This window comes from Ciconia boyciana, chromosome 3 (genome assembly GCF_034638445.1).
Source record: "Ciconia boyciana chromosome 3, ASM3463844v1, whole genome shotgun sequence".
NCBI classification, from domain to species: Eukaryota; Metazoa; Chordata; class Aves; order Ciconiiformes; family Ciconiidae; genus Ciconia; species Ciconia boyciana.
The window spans coordinates 25,091,329-25,109,214 of NC_132936.1; the positions used below are offsets into that span (position 1 = coordinate 25,091,329).

General features: G+C 36.0%; 1 protein-coding gene across 1 annotated transcript in view; it reads right to left on the minus strand.

Annotated features, from left to right (window-relative positions):
* CSMD1 (CUB and Sushi multiple domains 1) overlaps positions 1–17,886 on the minus strand; it is a 1,308,402-nt gene that overhangs the window by 481,627 nt on the left and 808,889 nt on the right. Inside the window, exon 7 of the mRNA XM_072855145.1 lies at positions 12,824–12,901. Within this exon, the coding sequence (XP_072711246.1) occupies positions 12,824–12,901 (78 nt within the window). The remainder of the gene's footprint in view (positions 1–12,823; positions 12,902–17,886) is intronic.

A 17,886-nucleotide genomic window follows, 5' to 3' on the forward strand; every position in this document is an offset into this window, starting at 1 on the left:
TGTCACGTCCCTTTAACATCTCTTTTTCTCTAATTTTCATCCAAAAGGTCTTGTTGGCTTTATTCTGATTTATCATCAGTTTTCCTGTTTTTTACATTTTTACCACATTAATTTCTTTACCAAGAGAGACTTTCTCTCTTATCTATACCCTCTGTTATGTCTAGCTAAATGTACTGTTCAGAAAGCTTATCAGTGCTTATCCCATATTGAGTCAGCAGGAGGCAGCAAAAACTCGAAGGGAGAAAAACTCGACTAAACAGAATTGCAGGGCTGTAGGCAACTTTTCCCAACAAAATGGGTATTTGCTAAAGCAACATATCTAACAAAGAGCCTACCAAAGATTTTGCACTAATGAAACGAAGCTATAGGAACAAGAAGCAAAGAAGCCAACACAAAGTCTACCAAGCTCTCTTCCACTGACACTCTGACTGAAACAACCTAAATGACTCTTTACTAGGGAGAATGTTTTTAAGACCTTGTAGAAATGTTTGTAGAGATGTGTGTGAATGTTATATCCATATGAAAGCTTTTACATTTACATGTAAATGGGGAAGTGGTGTAAACACTAGTTTTTCTGTTAAACTGTGAAATAAAGATATTGATTACATTTTCCCTTTTTTAAAAAAATTAAATTTCTATTCTGTGTTTATGTTGTTGCTAACTGTGGCTAGCCTAACTGACAAAGTCAATACCTTAGCAAGAACATAGATAACTCACAAGTCACACCTCTGCCACATACAGCAGAGATCATATGTAAATTCCTCAAGTAGGGATAAAATCACAGAATGTGTAAAATTGAGCTCATGTGCCATCAACCCTGTATATCATATCCAGATGATTGTGAGGCAAGCTTTTCCTCCCTTGAGGACATTAGGATCCAAGTGGTGCCCTCTGCTTGGTTGCTGCATAGTTTACAATAAAAATTGGAAGGAGCCAGCCAAAGTGGACAGCCCATAGGGATTTCAGTAGAAACCACCACTGGGGATCTTTGGAAATCCAGGGAACTTCCTAGACTTCTGACTGCATTAAACTATCCTGTGCTGATACACTGTTAGGTCACACTTCTTTACTTTACTTTTTTTATATTCTAATGAAAACCATCCAAGAAAATACGCAGTCTTTGCTTTATTGCTTCGGTTCTCTATATATGCTTTATCAGTTTCCCCAAAAAGTGAATTTTGAGTTCCCATGCCTTTAGTTGATAAATGTCTGTGACACTTATCCTGAATATTTCAGCAGTTCATCAGTGAGATAGATTGTATAATAGTTCCCTAAAGCCTGAAGTAGTAATGTCTAATTACACATTTTAGGGAAGGGACTTAAGTGGATGGCAAAACAGGAACAAATAAGAGATAATTATTATAGGCAGGGCTGATGGTTTCAATTGTTTTAAAGTTGCTCAGCAATGTATTTTTAAAAATTCTTCTTTCACTTTTACATACCTTTATCAAACAGAGGCTGTTGGGGCTTAAATTTTCTTTTTCAGGTGTCTGCCTTGGATTTATTTATTCTTGTTTAAATATTATTAAATTGAAATTATTATTGTTTATTCATCTCATTCACTTTTGAGAGATCCAGGAGAAAAATCCAGTCCTCCACAAAAAAAAGAAGATTACCTTTTCCATGGAATATATTAGCACCACCATACTTCAAAACTTATATTTGTTGCAAAAGTGACCTTTGTATCAAGGATGTGCATTTTGCTCTTCCAACATTTACTAAAAATGGCCGAATGGGAAGCCTTTGGGAAACAATAATTCAAGGTGATTGACAGAAACAGGTTTTAGCAAGTACATCGCAAATAAATGTAAAATTTAACAAAACCTAAAAGACTTTTAAGTGTGCTATCCCTGTAGTACTCTGCACTTCCAGAGACCGATGAAAATCTGGTTCTGGGTGGTGAACTGAGAGCTGGCCTTTCCTGTACAGACACCTACTCTTCTTATACCAGGCCTTTCTGAGAGGAGAAGCTAGTTTCCTGATTCAAATACAGAGGGAACAAGAGCTGGATTTAAAGGAAACTGTCAGAAAGCTTGAAAGTACCAGTAGAGTTTGACAAGAGAGAAAAAAATTGGTATGGAAAATAAAGACACTGAGATAGCTAGGGAGAAGAATGGCAGAGAGGTCGATAATCATAAATGAGAGCTGAGGAGAGAAAGGAGGGTAGAAGAGAGACTAGCAGATGGGAGAAATGAAGGAATAAGGAGATGGAGAGAGACTGAAGCTCTCTCTGGGCAGAGTCTGGGACTGAGAAATGACTATGTAAAGACATAAAGAGGGAAAAACATGACATGACAATGGGGCTAGAGCATGGAAGGAGCAAAGAGATTTGGAAGAGACTAATTTGGTAAAGGAATTAGGTTATGGTTAATGAAATGTTTCTACACTGAGGTGGGTTGACCCCTGCCAGCAACTAAGCATCCACCAGCCCCTCCCTCACTTCACCCCCTCGCCAGTGGGATAGGGGAGAGTACTGGAAGAGCAAAAATATGTAAAAAACTTGTGGGCTGAGAAAAAGACAGTTTAAGAGGTGAAAGGGAAAAAAAAAGAGAGGAAAAAAAACTCCAAGTGATGCAAAGGCATCACTTGCTACCTCCCAAGTACCTCCTATCACTTGCTACTTCCCCCCCAGCAGACCAATGCACAGCCAGCCTCCTAGCAATGGCTATCATGGAAAGACTACCCATAGTTTTCATTGCCAAACCTGACATTATGTGGCATGGAACACCCCTTTGGTCAATTTGGGTCATCTGTCCCAGCTGTGTCCCCTCCCAAACTCTTGCCCACCCCCAGCCTACTTGCTGTGCAGGGCAGAATGAGAAAAAGAAAAAGCCTGGACACCGTGTAAGCACTGCTTAGCAATAGTCACAACTCTGGTGTATCAACATTGTTTTGGTAAGAAATCTGAAACACAGCACCATATGGGCTGCTCTGAACAAAATTAAGATGCAATACATACAATAAGACAAGGAGCAATGGGAGAATAAGAACTGAAACACTGAAAAACATAAAAATGATTTTATAGCAAACCTGACTGAAATTCAGGGCATGCTCTGTTTTTATATCAACAGTGATGTAGGATACAAGCTCTGTCTCTCCAAAAAGTCTCATCCTCTGTCATGAGAAAGCCCATCTTAGACATTAGCACTTCTGCTTCAGGACTAGACCAGAAATGACTATGATTAATTTAACTGAAAAACAACAAAGAAAAAAATACAAAAACTGTATTTTAAGTGCTTAAGTGCTTTGGAACTTTCATACGCTAAAATGCAGATTCAATTTTTAATCTATTCCATAGATACAATAGAGTAATATCCAAGCAGGTGGTGTTGCTTCATGCTATATTTTTAATCTTAACATAAGTGCTTGTCGTTTATGACAAAGGACTTTATTTTAGCCTCTGCTATTCTGTACTGCAGATGCATTTTCAGACTTCTGAAAACAAGGCCTGGTAGAAACATGACTTCTCAGTACAAAACAGGTTTCCCATGTGACTCCAAAAACATGAAGGAAAAGCTGATATGGCAATAAAAAGTAGCATTCTGAATAAAATATTATACGCCACATGAAATGTCAGCTTAGAGAAACCATACTGCTTTGCTCTTGTTAATTTGATAATTCACTGACTTTATAGCTCCTCTAGCAGAGACATTGAGCATCAGAGTCCAGTTCAAAAGCACTAAACTAGGGAAGATATGCATACATTTTTCACACGTCTCTTTTGCTTATGCAGGAGAAATTCTTTCATGTTAGGAGCCTGAAGCAGGAAATATTGTGACAGTGAGGTGACAGAAATCAAAGAAATGGTTGCATTAGCAGAACAATATGGATTCTGAGATATAATTATTTCCTGTTAGATTAAAACTTTTTAGAATTAAACATTTTTGATCGCCATCATGCATATTAAAACTTACATTACTTTGATATATGAGAAAGTGATCTTGTCACTCTTACCCGAGTTCAGACAGCATAAAAGCTTTCTGAACAGCTGTCTGATAGAAGCACACATACAAGCCAGAGCACCATAGTTACAGTCCCTTCTTTTTCAAGTATGCTGACATATAACAGAAAACGTAGCCAGATATTTTGGGATTTTTCCAGATTGTTCTTTATATTTTTAAAATTATGTAGTTGAGTAACCATTTTTTGTTTTTTAAAGAACAACCTGTTCTATCAATTTCAGTGGAAGGACACATAATGTTGAATAAACCCCTCCCCCTAAATCAGCAACTAGTCCTTTCCTTCCAAATGTAACCCATTGTATTTATTTCCATTTTAGTTCCTTCTTGGGTTTCTTGGTCCCATTCCAAAAATATTTCAAGCTCTTCAATGCACATTATTGAGGAAATCGATACATTGTTCAAGTGTTGTGTAAATTCTTTACTTCCCTTTTTCCAAGTGAAGAAGGAGTAGTGGACTCAAACTGGTCTGAAGCTGATGAACTAGCTGTCACCTAACCAACGCCCCTCCCTCTTCCACACATATCTGATACTGGCACTTTGTATTTCTGCTCAGAAGAGCTGCGGGAATAGATACGCTCCAGTGTGACAGGCTAACAACTGACAGTGAGGTGCTATGCCAACTCAGTTGAAATTATTTTCTGAAGTGTTTCACAGTATGAAGAACAAATTTTGAAGAAGGAAAATAGCCCAAGACCTTCTATCAAATTCTGAATATATTCTCCTAGATTTAGAAAAGCAGGATCTGAACACATACTCAACACGCATGAACTATGCAGCTAGTGTTAAACTCTTAAAACTGTGATATTAGCCTCTGTGGAAAGTGGCAATCTCCTTGCAGGAGACGGGAAGTCTCTGACTCTTCCAAAGGACTTGGAAGTGAGGGTATCTATATTCTGCAGCACACCTTCACTGCATAGACCAGTGTCACACGTCTTCCTTTAATTAAAATTGTTTTAATGTTTTTTATGTTCCAGAAGTCTGAATTCACCCACACACAAGTTCTGAATGCCTTCATAATTTACATACATTATTTGAATCTAGAGAGACTTCATTTTTCCAACCTATTTATTGCACATATCTATTTTTTTAACAGAGCTGTGCAAGGGAGGTAAGCCAACAAAGCTATATAAAAGTATTCAGGTTTATATTTAAATTTCATATTAATAGTTAATTTATACAGAATTGTAACTGCTAAAAGCAGGTTGCTTATTCTTAAATCTTTGACTTTGAAAATAACAGAATTCAATGTCAATTTAGCCTACAGTATGAACACTCACTTTGGATAGTCAGTAATGTTCTATAATTGTATACGAAAATTATTTAATGGCAGTTTCAGCTTCCTAGCTGGATAACAATTCATTTTAACTATCCATAATTCAATCAGATTACATCTTGTTTTACATATTTTAATAGATGCTTTCTTCTAGGTATTTCACAAATTATATATGCAAATGATGTATTAAATAATTGATGAAGCACCTTGTTTTGCTTGTAGCTACAAGTGATGCTTTTCTTTACAAATATATTTAGGCAGTACTCTTCACAGCAAGATTTTTGCATAGTATTTTTAAAGATATTTAAACTCCTGCCGTGACGAAGGCTTATTTAGAAACACCAAGTATAATTTACTAACCTGATTTATGAAGCAATTTATACAATCTAGTAAAATAGCACTGTAGAATTTCATTTCATAGCGATACTCATCTTCTCTGAAGGGCCTAAATTCTTTAACACTTGGGCAGCTCTGTATTATTACATTCTATGATAGAACAAAGTATATTAGGGTAATTATCCCTCCTGTTTTAGTAAAGCTTTATAAAACTCTTAGAGGTTAATGCTGCAGTTATTTTTTCCTACTGCCCAATTTCACCCTATAATACTCAGTAAAAGGGGAAATAGAGTCGTTAATCTCTTATTAGACATACAGTACATGGTGTAATGGAATACTATGTGTTATGTATTTATCTACAATTGTGTATATATATATGTATATATACATATATAACAAGGATACTTTTAGTATTAAAGATTCCAGGATCCATCCCTTAACCTATTATATAAAAGTGACAGTGTTTTAAGTATTACTTCCCTCTTTTTTTTTTATTTTTAACTGAACATTTAACATATGATCAGTATTTCTGTAAAAAGGCTTTTTGAAATAAAATTGAATATTTGCAGACATGCTAGGCCCACAAAATATTAGTTGTTTAAGCTTTGTTTCTTAACCTTGTAATTAATACATCAGTAAGTTATAAACGATCCTTTCTCCCATTTGCAGAGACACACAATATAAACACAAACTTGAAAAATGCTTTCCTTTTCAAGCTGTGGGATTTGAAAGAATGAAAAATAGCTTTCATGATTGAAAAGGCTGGAGAGTTTATGCTACTGTGTAGGCATTTAGGAAGCTTCTGGTTGGGCACTTACAAATAAAAATCCTTTCAGTGCCTGTAAATTAATGTAATACAATACAACACACAAGCACAGAGCAACTTCCATTGAGAACATTGAGATCTTCAGAGAGAAGTCCTATAGAAACTAATGGGGAAGAGGCACCTCCATACTGATCTTAGCACACAACAGTCTTCTGGTTTGGCTTCCTCTGAGGAATCTCAATCTTAAATGTAGGTATTTCAAATCCTTTTCTTGGTGAAGGAGTTTTAGGCCAAGGTCTCTGTTTTCCTTACGAGAGAAGTGTTATATCTGCCACTAAACACAGAAGATGCTGAATAGATGCTCAACAAAGGTCAGAAAGGAGTTACAGATGAATCCCGTGACTTTCCACCCTTGTGTTGCAATGCTTTATGAAAAGCCCAGGAAACAGAAGGTTTTAAAAGACAGTGGTATTTGTAAAAGGAAATCCTAAGACCTGCAATTAGAAATTTCTCTTTTTAAAAGACACAAAGCCAATAATACTATAAAACACAATGCTGGTGTATTTCCCTCCCAAAAAATTAGTGAAGTAAGTCTCTTGATATGCTGTCCTTTTCTTGTTCCTTTGCTTTTTTTCAGAAGCAATGGCAAACTGATCACCTGCACGTCAGAATAAGGCAAACAGCCCCCCAAAGTCTTCTTCAAAAAACTTACAAACACTACTGTGTGTCCCAGAATAAAAGCAATCCTGAAAGCTGCCAACATTTTGATATTTGCTTTACTTTTTTTAGCTGACAGTGAGACCAATCAAGGAGATAGATTTATGTTATATTTATTTCTCCAGTGCCTTTAAATTCGTGCTTGCTTGAAGGGGCACAGGCCTGAGGAATTTCAGCAGACAAAATCTACTTGCCAGCAGGATATATTTTTTTTTTTAATTTCTAAGGTCATTGTATTTTATCTTAGTGTTCATACTTAGTTAATATATATAAATATTTTTTAATATAGTTTCATGTAATATTTAAAATATTCACAGCAAAAAACAGACTGCATATTGAGAGCTCTTAAGCACACAAGATCCAAAGCATAGGATCTTTTGATACACAACCACCTATAGTTACTTGGGTGGTTTATTTCGCATTGTGTTTATTGGTGATCCATCCCATCACCAATGCAAAGTTTCTTAAATTAAGGATGAAGCCTTAGATGCTATATTTGACTAGTTTAAACTTACATAAGATTAGATTATAACTTCAGAGAGTGAGATGATAGCTTTTGTGTTGTTTTATTTGTTTGTTTGTTTTAAATTGGAGACTGAAAACTGTCAGAACAATGAATATGTAACAGTATTTCTTGATTATTATTTGATCCCGACACAGGGCTTGATAGCCTATGAAAATTCAAGTTCAATAAGAAATGGGTTTTTACCTGTGAAGATTCAATACAATACAAGTACAAAACAAAAAGTTTAGAATTTTTGGTGGAAATTTTGCCATTACATGTGCATTTTAAAAATAATAATATGGAATTGTTATATAGTTTTTCATTCTTCTTAAAATAATTTCGGAAAAATATCCTAAAAATGAATTAACCAATAAAATAATTTTGGGGAAATAATAACAAATATAACTTAAATATTAAACATAATAAGAACAAATTTATATTTATAACATGACAAGCTATAAATTTCATTACAAAAAGGTAGTAATTAGCAATGGTTTTATCTTGTATAACTGTAACTTGAGATGACCTTCAGCAGTTGTTATATCAGTTTGTTAAGTTGATTGCACATTGGTTTGCAATTCATTTCTAAGTATTGATCTTTTCAAAATAGAAAAGTTCTTAAATAAATGGTTCTTTACTAAGGAATAAGAACAAACCAGTCAGAAAATTGCGTTATTAAGTGCAACTTTTTAGTCCGATATTACCCTTCTTAAGGAAATACTCTTTCATTAACTGAAGAGCAAAACTTTTACTAGTCATAATTTTGATTCTATCAAAGTAAATTTATCAGTAGCCAAATATCAAGAAGATGAAATTGCCAATTTATTTAAAAATAAATTGGAGTATATTAGTAAGCAACAAAATTCTATCCTAAAATTTTGCCATGAACATATTTTTACTTTACATTACAATGTACTAAGCCATTTTTGTCAGTTACCCAATAACAAAATAAATAATGACTGCTGTCATTCTTTCTTTCTTACACAGAATTAGCAATGTAATCCTGTTTTGGTATTAATCACTATAGATTCAACAGCATGTGCCATTAATTCACCTTAATGTGCTGCAATCAATCAATACTTAGTCTGTAAACTCATTTGTTCTTTGTCTCTACATGGCAAAAATCATTGTCTTAAAATAGCTCTTTTTATCATCTTCAAGGTGAAGAACTGTTTGGATAAACTCTGTAGCTAAGCTTTCAGAGGATGTATTAATCTTACGCTAAAATCATGCTCTTCAAACCATTTAACATGTGTTTTCCTGATATTCTGAAATACATTTTCAAATAATACTACTGAAGCCTGAAATTGCTTTAGTGAAGTTTAAGTGGTTTTTATTCAGTGGATACCTACAGATCTCTCACTTTGTAAAACATGGTGGTAGTTCACACACTAAACCTTTGCAAACGTGAAGTCACTCAATATTCAGTAATTACTATGAACTGTTAACATGGTGCAATATGAATGACATATTTTTTAAAGAACCATTCAGACTTCATCTGTTAATCTTTGTTGCTATTCCAGAATGTAGACATTCCCTGCAGTTTCCTGTATTGTGTGGCTTGAACCACTATCCACACTGTATTTTGACAAGAGCAAACTCTGGAAATCAGCTCTCCCAGACACTTCATTCTTGCTGCTGCCTCCCCCTCCTAGCATTATTGCACTGGCAGATTTGCATGAACCACATAAACCTTACAAGCATTTCCATTTTTCACCTTATATGATGGCTCTCACCTCACTGAAATTCCTTGGCATTTACTGTGAGCTTGCTGCATTCCTGTGCTCTGTCCTCCTGCTGGTGAGGAGGCCTGGAAGGAGAGGCTGCCCTGTGACTGCAGCACTCGGACTGGGGGCATTAGGGGCTGCTAGGGCTGTCTGCTCTCCTAACCCTGCTCTTCCCCTGGACTGCTGTGGGCTGCACAGGGGCCAAAGATTCACAGAGGTGCTGAGTAGCAAGTCTGCAGTTATGGCCCTGCCTTCCCAATATTCTGTAAACTGGTGTCCTGAAGAGATCAAGAGCTGTACTCACTCGTTACCCTTTGCATGTGGAATGACCAGCAGTAACTAGCTGGTATGTATCAGAGGCTAGACTTGAAAAGATAAACTACTGGTCTCCTACGTGCCTAGAAAATGAGCCTTTTATAAGGACTGCGGCTGCCTCATGATGGTCTGTCCTCATGGGCCACTTCATTAGGGCTCTCCTTCTCTTGGACGTACAGGATGCTCCCTGTACGATCTCTCTACTGTAGAGGTAATGCCCAGATGCTTAGAGGTAATAATCACTCTCTGACAGAGTTGCTGGGCAGGAATATTGCCATGAAAACATATTCATACAAGAGCCAGCAATCAAAATTATTTTTTTATCTAATCAGTTACAATACAAATTATAGTCATAGTAGTTTTAGAAAAAGGCCACAGCCATTAGGGACACAGAGTCTGCAGGCTTATTCCATGTTAGAATGAGAGTGAGTGATGATAGCAAGATGGATCAAGTACCTTCCTTTGGGAATATACCATATATATCAGAATGACTAAGTAAGGGAACAAAAGTGAGTAGACTGAGCCTGCAACTAAACAGATGGACACCAAACCAGATGTAATTGGATTTGCTTCCCCTAAGCATATTCATAAACTAAAACTCTCTCCTTGCTCCTCTGAGAGATCAGATTCAGATTCAGACCAAGGGGAAATATGCTTAGCATTGGATTTGGCCAGCTTTTGTGGCAGCTCAAGCACTAATGAGGACCAACTGTGAAAAAGTAACCGTTAGACCTGCCTGTCCATTTACTTTCTCCCAGTTTACTGTTCCAAAACTCTCCCAAGTGCACTGCTTAAGACCCCTGTAGGCCAGCTCACACTTTGGATGAACCAGGACCATATTTTAGTTCAATTATTTTTCCCATCCTTTTCCCATTTCCTTGCATAAATTAATCATGATTCAACTGCATGTGGCCCACTGCTAAAGGGTACTAGCTGGCAGGAGTATTCTGGAAACCAACTAACTTGATCTGGTTCCTTCAGGTGTACCGAAGAAGAAAAAAAAAAAAAAAAGGCAAAAACCTCTTATTTCCTTGGGGAGTGACACAATATATAATGATTTTTTTCCCATAGTATATCTACCAAGGCACCTATATCCCAAAGCCATGTTTTGCTACCTGACTCTTTATAAAGGATGGCAGAGCAGTTGAAAGAAAGCATCCAGGAATCCAGGCAGGCCCAGGAGGAGAGGAATGAGATATGACTGTACACGACTGAAATACTCTTTTGCATTCCACAAGGAATTATCAGTACATTAGTAACATTTTCTGCCTAAATCCTAACAGACTTGTGCTGCTGTGAAATGCTTTGTGCAGCTGCTGTCGCATTGTGCTTGGGAGGAAGAGCTGTGGGAAACCTGCAGATCTTGGGGTTCGCAGGGCATGCACTCACAGCATTTGCCATGCCAGTATTCACATTCCATCTACCCCCCATAAACCAAAATGCAAAAGTAAGCTTTCTGTTTTATAGAGAGAGAATGTTAAAAAGATCTAACATATAAAAATGGGGAGAGGTGTAAGTCTTTAATTTACTTTTTTAGATTTGCTAATTGACATCAAATGGTAATAACCATTCTTATCAGTTCTCTGAAGTTGAATTCCCAATTACTTTTTCCATCTACATAATTACTAGCAAGAAAAATGGTTAAATACTAAAGGGTTACATCAGAAAGAGCAGCAAAATACATTTGAATCCAACTGTTTGTATTTTAATCTTATCATTTTTATAAGAGTCATATATGTGAAACTAACGGTAATAATAATCACTTCTTAAAATTATGTTGAAAAGTGAGACATGATAATAAATCTTCACAAGTCAAAACACAAAGAAAAGAGACCAAATACATTACATTTGAAGTAAACAGCAGACTGCCTTATAATAATTTCTTCCATAACCTGTCTTACTTCCACTTTCTGTAATTAAATGTGGTGTCTGACAGCATGTGCTCTGAGAGTGTAAGCAGAGATCACACAGCTCCCAGAAGTAACTTATAAATAATGAAATAATCACCCATTCAGATACAAACACCAAAGAGATGGATCAACTTTTTCTGCTACATCTTGCATAAAAAGTTCCTTTTGAGTGCCACACCATCAATGTGCAATATTTAAAGCAGAAAATTATCATGCCTCTTTTGTTCCAGTGAGCATATCAAAACACCCACTTTGCATTAAACAATGCACTGCAGAAACACAGAGACGAAATCATATCCCCTAGACATTAGCCTTCAAGACACTCATTCTCTCTGTACTTCCAGAATAGCACACAATGAGGCAAACAGCCCTGGTTTCACTCCATTGAGTTCAGTGTTATTACATGAAGAATTAATTTATTCAAATACATCTTAGTCATTATACAAGCACTTTTAATGAGTTGTGGGTGAACACTGGCTTACCCTCTGGCTTTTTTTGGGCTAAGGCACTCTCTGCTTTCCAAAATATAAAATTATCTTCTTATTTTTCTTGGTTCAAGACTGGCCTGATTAATGGAGAAAGAGCTCTCAGGAGACTACTCAGATTGCCAGTTGTTCAAGGAAAGTGATGCTCAAAAAAAATAACAGCCTCATAGTCCCATAGATAACATGTTGATTTTACCCTTACACTATATATGGGGAAAAAGGTGTAGAGGGACTAAACAGACGTCATTCCAGAGTGCACTAAGCATGCAATGAAGGGAAGGTGATGCTGTGATCTCCATCTTCTTGAGAAGCTGGGAATTACAGCAGTTCTTAACCCCTGCTGTGCTATATCACAGGACTGGAAAGAGGCAGTCACCAGGACATAGTGTGGCAAGGAGGGGGAAGAATTAGAGCTGTGATATCAACTGAGGGTAAGAAAAAATAGCAGAAAGTATAAACTTAGATCCTGAAAATGCTAAGATACCTTCATTGCCCCCAGCACAGAATTGATAAAGTCTATATGGCACTGTTCTGCCTGGATTTGCTAACTTGCCTTGCATCTCCGAATTCTAAATATCCTGATACATAAAAATATCCTGATACAGATTTTTTTTTTTTGCATACCTATATTTTTCAGACATTGCAACACTATATTCTGCTTTCTACACCCTCAGTATTACCAGCAGAGTTCTAATTCAGTGACAATTGAAAGCATGATAACCATTTTATGACCATAGCTTCCCAACACGTCTCTCTTTGATTTTTATATTTAATAGAACTCCAGAAGATATATGCAGTCACTAAAGATAATGGTATAAACAACTTACAGACAGAATTTTTGTGGTTACTGTCTTTGCTGGGCAACATCTTGACTCCTCTTGATTTCAGTTCAATTGCTTTTTTCACTGAGAAAACAAGAAACAAAAAGAAGATAATTCATTATTAAACCTTGTAGAAAGGACATATAGCAGCCAAATCATACATTACAATAATGCAAAGCTACACAGGAATCCTAGAAGCAGATTAAAATAACTGCAGTTTCTGTGACAATCCAAATACATTTTTACAAAAATACAACCATTTATCATGTTTCAGAAGATGTCATTTTTAAACGGACATTATCAGGATTTGCAATATTTTGAATTCAAGTTTCCTTAGGGTCAAAGAAAAGAAAAACCTGTCCTAATTACATGTGTGGGTTTCCTATGTTTGCCACTGCATATGGCAAAATCTTAAACACTTTTAAAAGTTATTTGTTATATAACATGTACAGTACATTATACACTTATATGTGAGGACCACAAGCTTTAAATGTGATATTCACATCTGCTTTTATTTGATTCACTCTTCAGTAGTAGACATGGTTTTAGTTCAGTTTCCTAAGGAGATTAAGGTTATAGGATCACAGTATGTTACATTCTTTGGCTGACCTAACCCCTTTTGAATCTACAGGCCAATTTCGACTGAATTACAAAGAGAGCAAGAGCTCTCAAAGGGACAAAGTTTCGTGAGAGAGAACAGATGCATCAGAGGTTTAATATCTGTTTTTCTGTTTAGCCAGCTGAATGGCTGATAAACTCCCAGCCTACCCGTAGGAAGTAGCTAGGGCACCATAGGAGGGATCAGGAGCAAAGTAGGAAGAGACATGAGCAGAAACTAGTGAAATTATACATTAAGGAACACATGGGGTAGAATTTTAATTGTAATGGTAGGAGAAAAGGGTAAAAATATAGGACACATTCACAGGAAATTCATTAGTTCTGTAGCTTGAGAACAACTTGATCAATTGAAAATAAAATCAGATATAGAAAATAATTGTGAAACAAGCATGGACAATGCAAAACTATTGTGCAAAAACCAATAGCAATAGCAAAATAGCTAGTGACTGACTTTATGTATCAGAATGCTAACGACGACATCATGATGCATGTCAGTAACAAAAAAATTGCAAAAAGCAGTAATCCTTTCCTGATTCATAATGAATACTTTTTTTTTCTTGACCTTGTAGTGGTTAATAATCTTCAAATGCAGCTATTTATCCTAGATACAAATAGAAACAAAAAACCTGGAAAACAGGTATTCAAATGATGAAAGATGATTGAAACACAATTGTAGTCACATGAGATGAAATAGATTTTATAGCAGTGTGGTGTTTTCTATTCTCCTAAGACAGGAACACATTATACAGAGACATCAATGCAGACAATAAGGCTAATATCCCCAACGGCTTCTGGAAGGGGAACCTCATGGGTATGGTTTTCTTAGAATGAATTTCTAGACTTAGGTACTAAAATTTCCATCAAGTGCCACCTTATGTTCTGTTTTCTTAGGCTGCGTAACCAGTCTGTTAAAATGATCCCATATTTAATGGGAAATGAACAGCACAACTCTTGTAATGAATATTTGGGATATTATCTGGAGTTGTGGTCCCTCCGCCAGCATGAATTTCACAATTTATTAATATCTGTGTCATATAAAACATGCGAGCAGTTCTTGGAGGATTCAAAACCCACATTGCTTACATTCATGGATGAGTGGTAAAACCATTGAGTTATTATACAGTGGACAGAGAAAAGAACTATACTCTCCTCCTTCTCTTTCTCCTGTGACCCTATTTTAGGGTGAAAGTGGCAATCATCACTCAAATTCCTTGTGGGAGTTCACTCTTGAAGGTATTTGTTAGACATACTTGAAGCACGCTTCTTGGGAATGGGGAAAAATGATGCCCATCAGCTTTAGTTTGAAATACAGTGGACATAAATTGAAACAAGAGAGGTTCTGACTTGATATATGAAAAACTTTTTCACTATTAGGACAGCCAAGCATTGAAACAGGTCCTGCAGTTTCCATCCTTGGAGATTTTTCACATGTCAAGAAAAAGGCATTCTGTATCTCTCTGAAAGAACATTAGATAGGGGATTCACAATACCTAAGCTCAGTCATCTAAAATGTATGTTTTATGAAGAGAAATAGCTACCTCAAGGGGGCAATTCATCCCTTTCTAAGATAGGCACAATGAATCATCCTCTGGAGATGCCTTTTCCCCTCCATAAACAGAAACATATACCACTTGCTCAAGCTAGATCCCTACATTTTAGACAGTAACATTAGGTGACATGAGCTTTTATGTCTGGAGAACTTTAACAGCCAAATGTAGGTATCTGTGAGACATAGGGATGCATGAGGTTAAATGGGATAGTTTGAGACATAAATACCAAAGTTCTGCCTCTATTATATTTGTGTGCAAGTTTTTGCATGTGGCCTGCGTAGTATTTTCTTCAGTTTTTAAAAAGAATTAAGCAAGTATAGTCTTTAAAATACAAACTATTCAACCTCTGAAAGAGAAATAGAGACCACTGAACACTGTGGTTTGAGTGAATCAGTTCAACCTCTTCTGTAACATAAAAGAAATACTCTAAATTGCACTTTTTGTAACCAATTGAATACCTTTTCTGACATGCTTATTTTCTACTTCCTGATTGCTCTTTCATTAACAAGGTTTTCCTGATTTCAAAGATGATATGCCATTTAATAGCACAAAAAGAGGAATGGGTTTATGTTAATAATGTCAGATATGAACAGCACTTTCCACCTTTTAAGTGATTACTTTTTAAAATTTGCATAGCTTTCTGCTGTCTTCACTTAAACATTCAGTTAAGCTAACTGAATTAACTCACTTCATCTTTTCTGTTAATCATAACTTCAAGACTCTTTTAGAGATGAGATGAGAGTCAGGGAGGAGGGCAGAGCTGAGCACTGGAAGTCCAAAACAATCTTATCAGCCTACTGGAAAGCACTGGTGGTATTCCTTAACTTTTTGCTATAGCTAAGTTAAACTCAGCCATGAAAAGAATATACACCTGGCATTATCTGAATGGATCATGAAAGTTAAAGTAAAATTTTCAAGTTGTAAACCTCCATTCAAACCTATTCCGATTTCTGTGAAGCTCTTAGTTTCTAATATATTTGAACCTGTGTGAAGAAAATATATTTTACCCCAAGCACAATTACCTTGCAGAAAAGATTATGACAATTTAGCAGAAATATAATTTTAAGAAAGGATCAGAATCACAGAATCACAGAATGGTTGAGGTTGTAAGGGACCTCTTATCCAACCCCCTTGCTCAAGCAGGGCCACCTAGACCCAGTTGCCTAGGATGAACCAATGAGTAAAATTTCAATGGTTGATAACAAATAGGAGGGTAACAAAATAAAAGTAGCAGTGAGACATTGGAAAGACAGTGCCTATGTCTTTTGAGGATATTAGAAAATTGTTTCCTTCAGTCAGAGAAACTTCTGTGTGTTTATATAGAGAGAGACAGTATAGACATACATTGCATTCAGATTTGTTGTTTGCGAAAAAGTACTTCCAAAAAATTAGTATGTAATGTTTTAAAAATCTTATTAGATTACTTTAAAATAATAATAATCTATATCTTTATCTGAATAAAGATGGTTTGATACATTTGAGACCTGCTGCCATTTTGCCATTAAAAAGGTTGTCCTAGAAAGCTAATTCTCCTATGCATTTTCCTTGCCCAAGGCATTTGAAGTATAAAATATAACTGGCAAATTGTCTGTGTTCACTGAAGTGAAGAGAAGAGATGAAAATAAACAGAACATTAACTATTTAAAACATTTGTATATGTTTGGGTAAGCAAGACCTAATATTGTTGAGAAAGTTCAGATAATCAATGAGTTTAAGCAAAATGTTCACAAATAACTAAGCTCAGATAAATTTCAGTAAGAAGTTTTATATACGAACTGCAGTCTGGAGAACTTCAAAAAGACCTTTCATGACCCATTGGCTAGGTAATGAAGAGACAAGGGCCAGTAAATGAAGCTAACAAGAGTAAGGATTCAAACTAATAAAAGAAAGTGTTTTTTCATACAAGAAGTAGTAGACGTGAAACTCTTTGCCAAAAGGCACTGGCAAATGTGGATGCAAGAAGTCTGCAAATCTGCTTCAGGCCATGGATAGAGACAGGCATGGGGTTAGATAGAACCCTTTTTGAATGTTCATGACTATTCTTACGCTTCCCTAAGCCTATCTTTGTGGGTTGAAGAAAGAGGCCAAAATTCATTCAGCAGGTAAATCTCATCACTTTGGTACATCTCTTCACATTACTTTAGCAGACTACGACCTGTACTATGATGCATTTCGACACTGTTATAATCATAGTAAATATGCCTCTATTGCACATGGAAGATTACCTTCTTTTGGAAGCTTATCCTGTTCTTGTAGACAAGATAGCTGTTTGTGGCCTTGATGAGTACTATCTCTCTGGGCAGAAGCTTCAGGACTTCCTACAGAACATGACTATTGCTCACAGTTTAAAATTGTCCTCAGTCTTGAAGCTGGAGAACCCTTGGGGCTGAACTTTCATGCTGCCTTTACACTCCAAGACATACCATGTGCTTGCCGTGGTAGTGTCTAACTAACCTCTCAGCACAGCTTCGTGCTTCTGCAAGCTATCAGCCTGGATAGTCAGACAATCCCCAGTTCTATGCAGACTGGTTATTTTTGTTCCAATTTTTAGATCTTCCTTGAAACATCAGGGTTATATGACACTTATTGTTTTATATTCAAATCAAATTCACATAAATATTAGATTTCATATTAGCTTTGTTAGATTACTTAATTAGAACAGAAGTAGTGTAATATTTTGTTTATCATTCAGTAAGATTATAGTTTTGTTCTAAGATTTCTAACCTGTTTTGAGTTATTTGCACCTCACTGAAATTATTTGGTTATGGTTGTCAGATTCTGATTTCAGTTATACCTGTATATATCTGGTGGAATAGATCTTTTCTACACAATGTTTATATGCCCAGTCCAAATGTATTATAAAAAACTATTGTTAACTAAAATCGCCTATGATTTAATGTT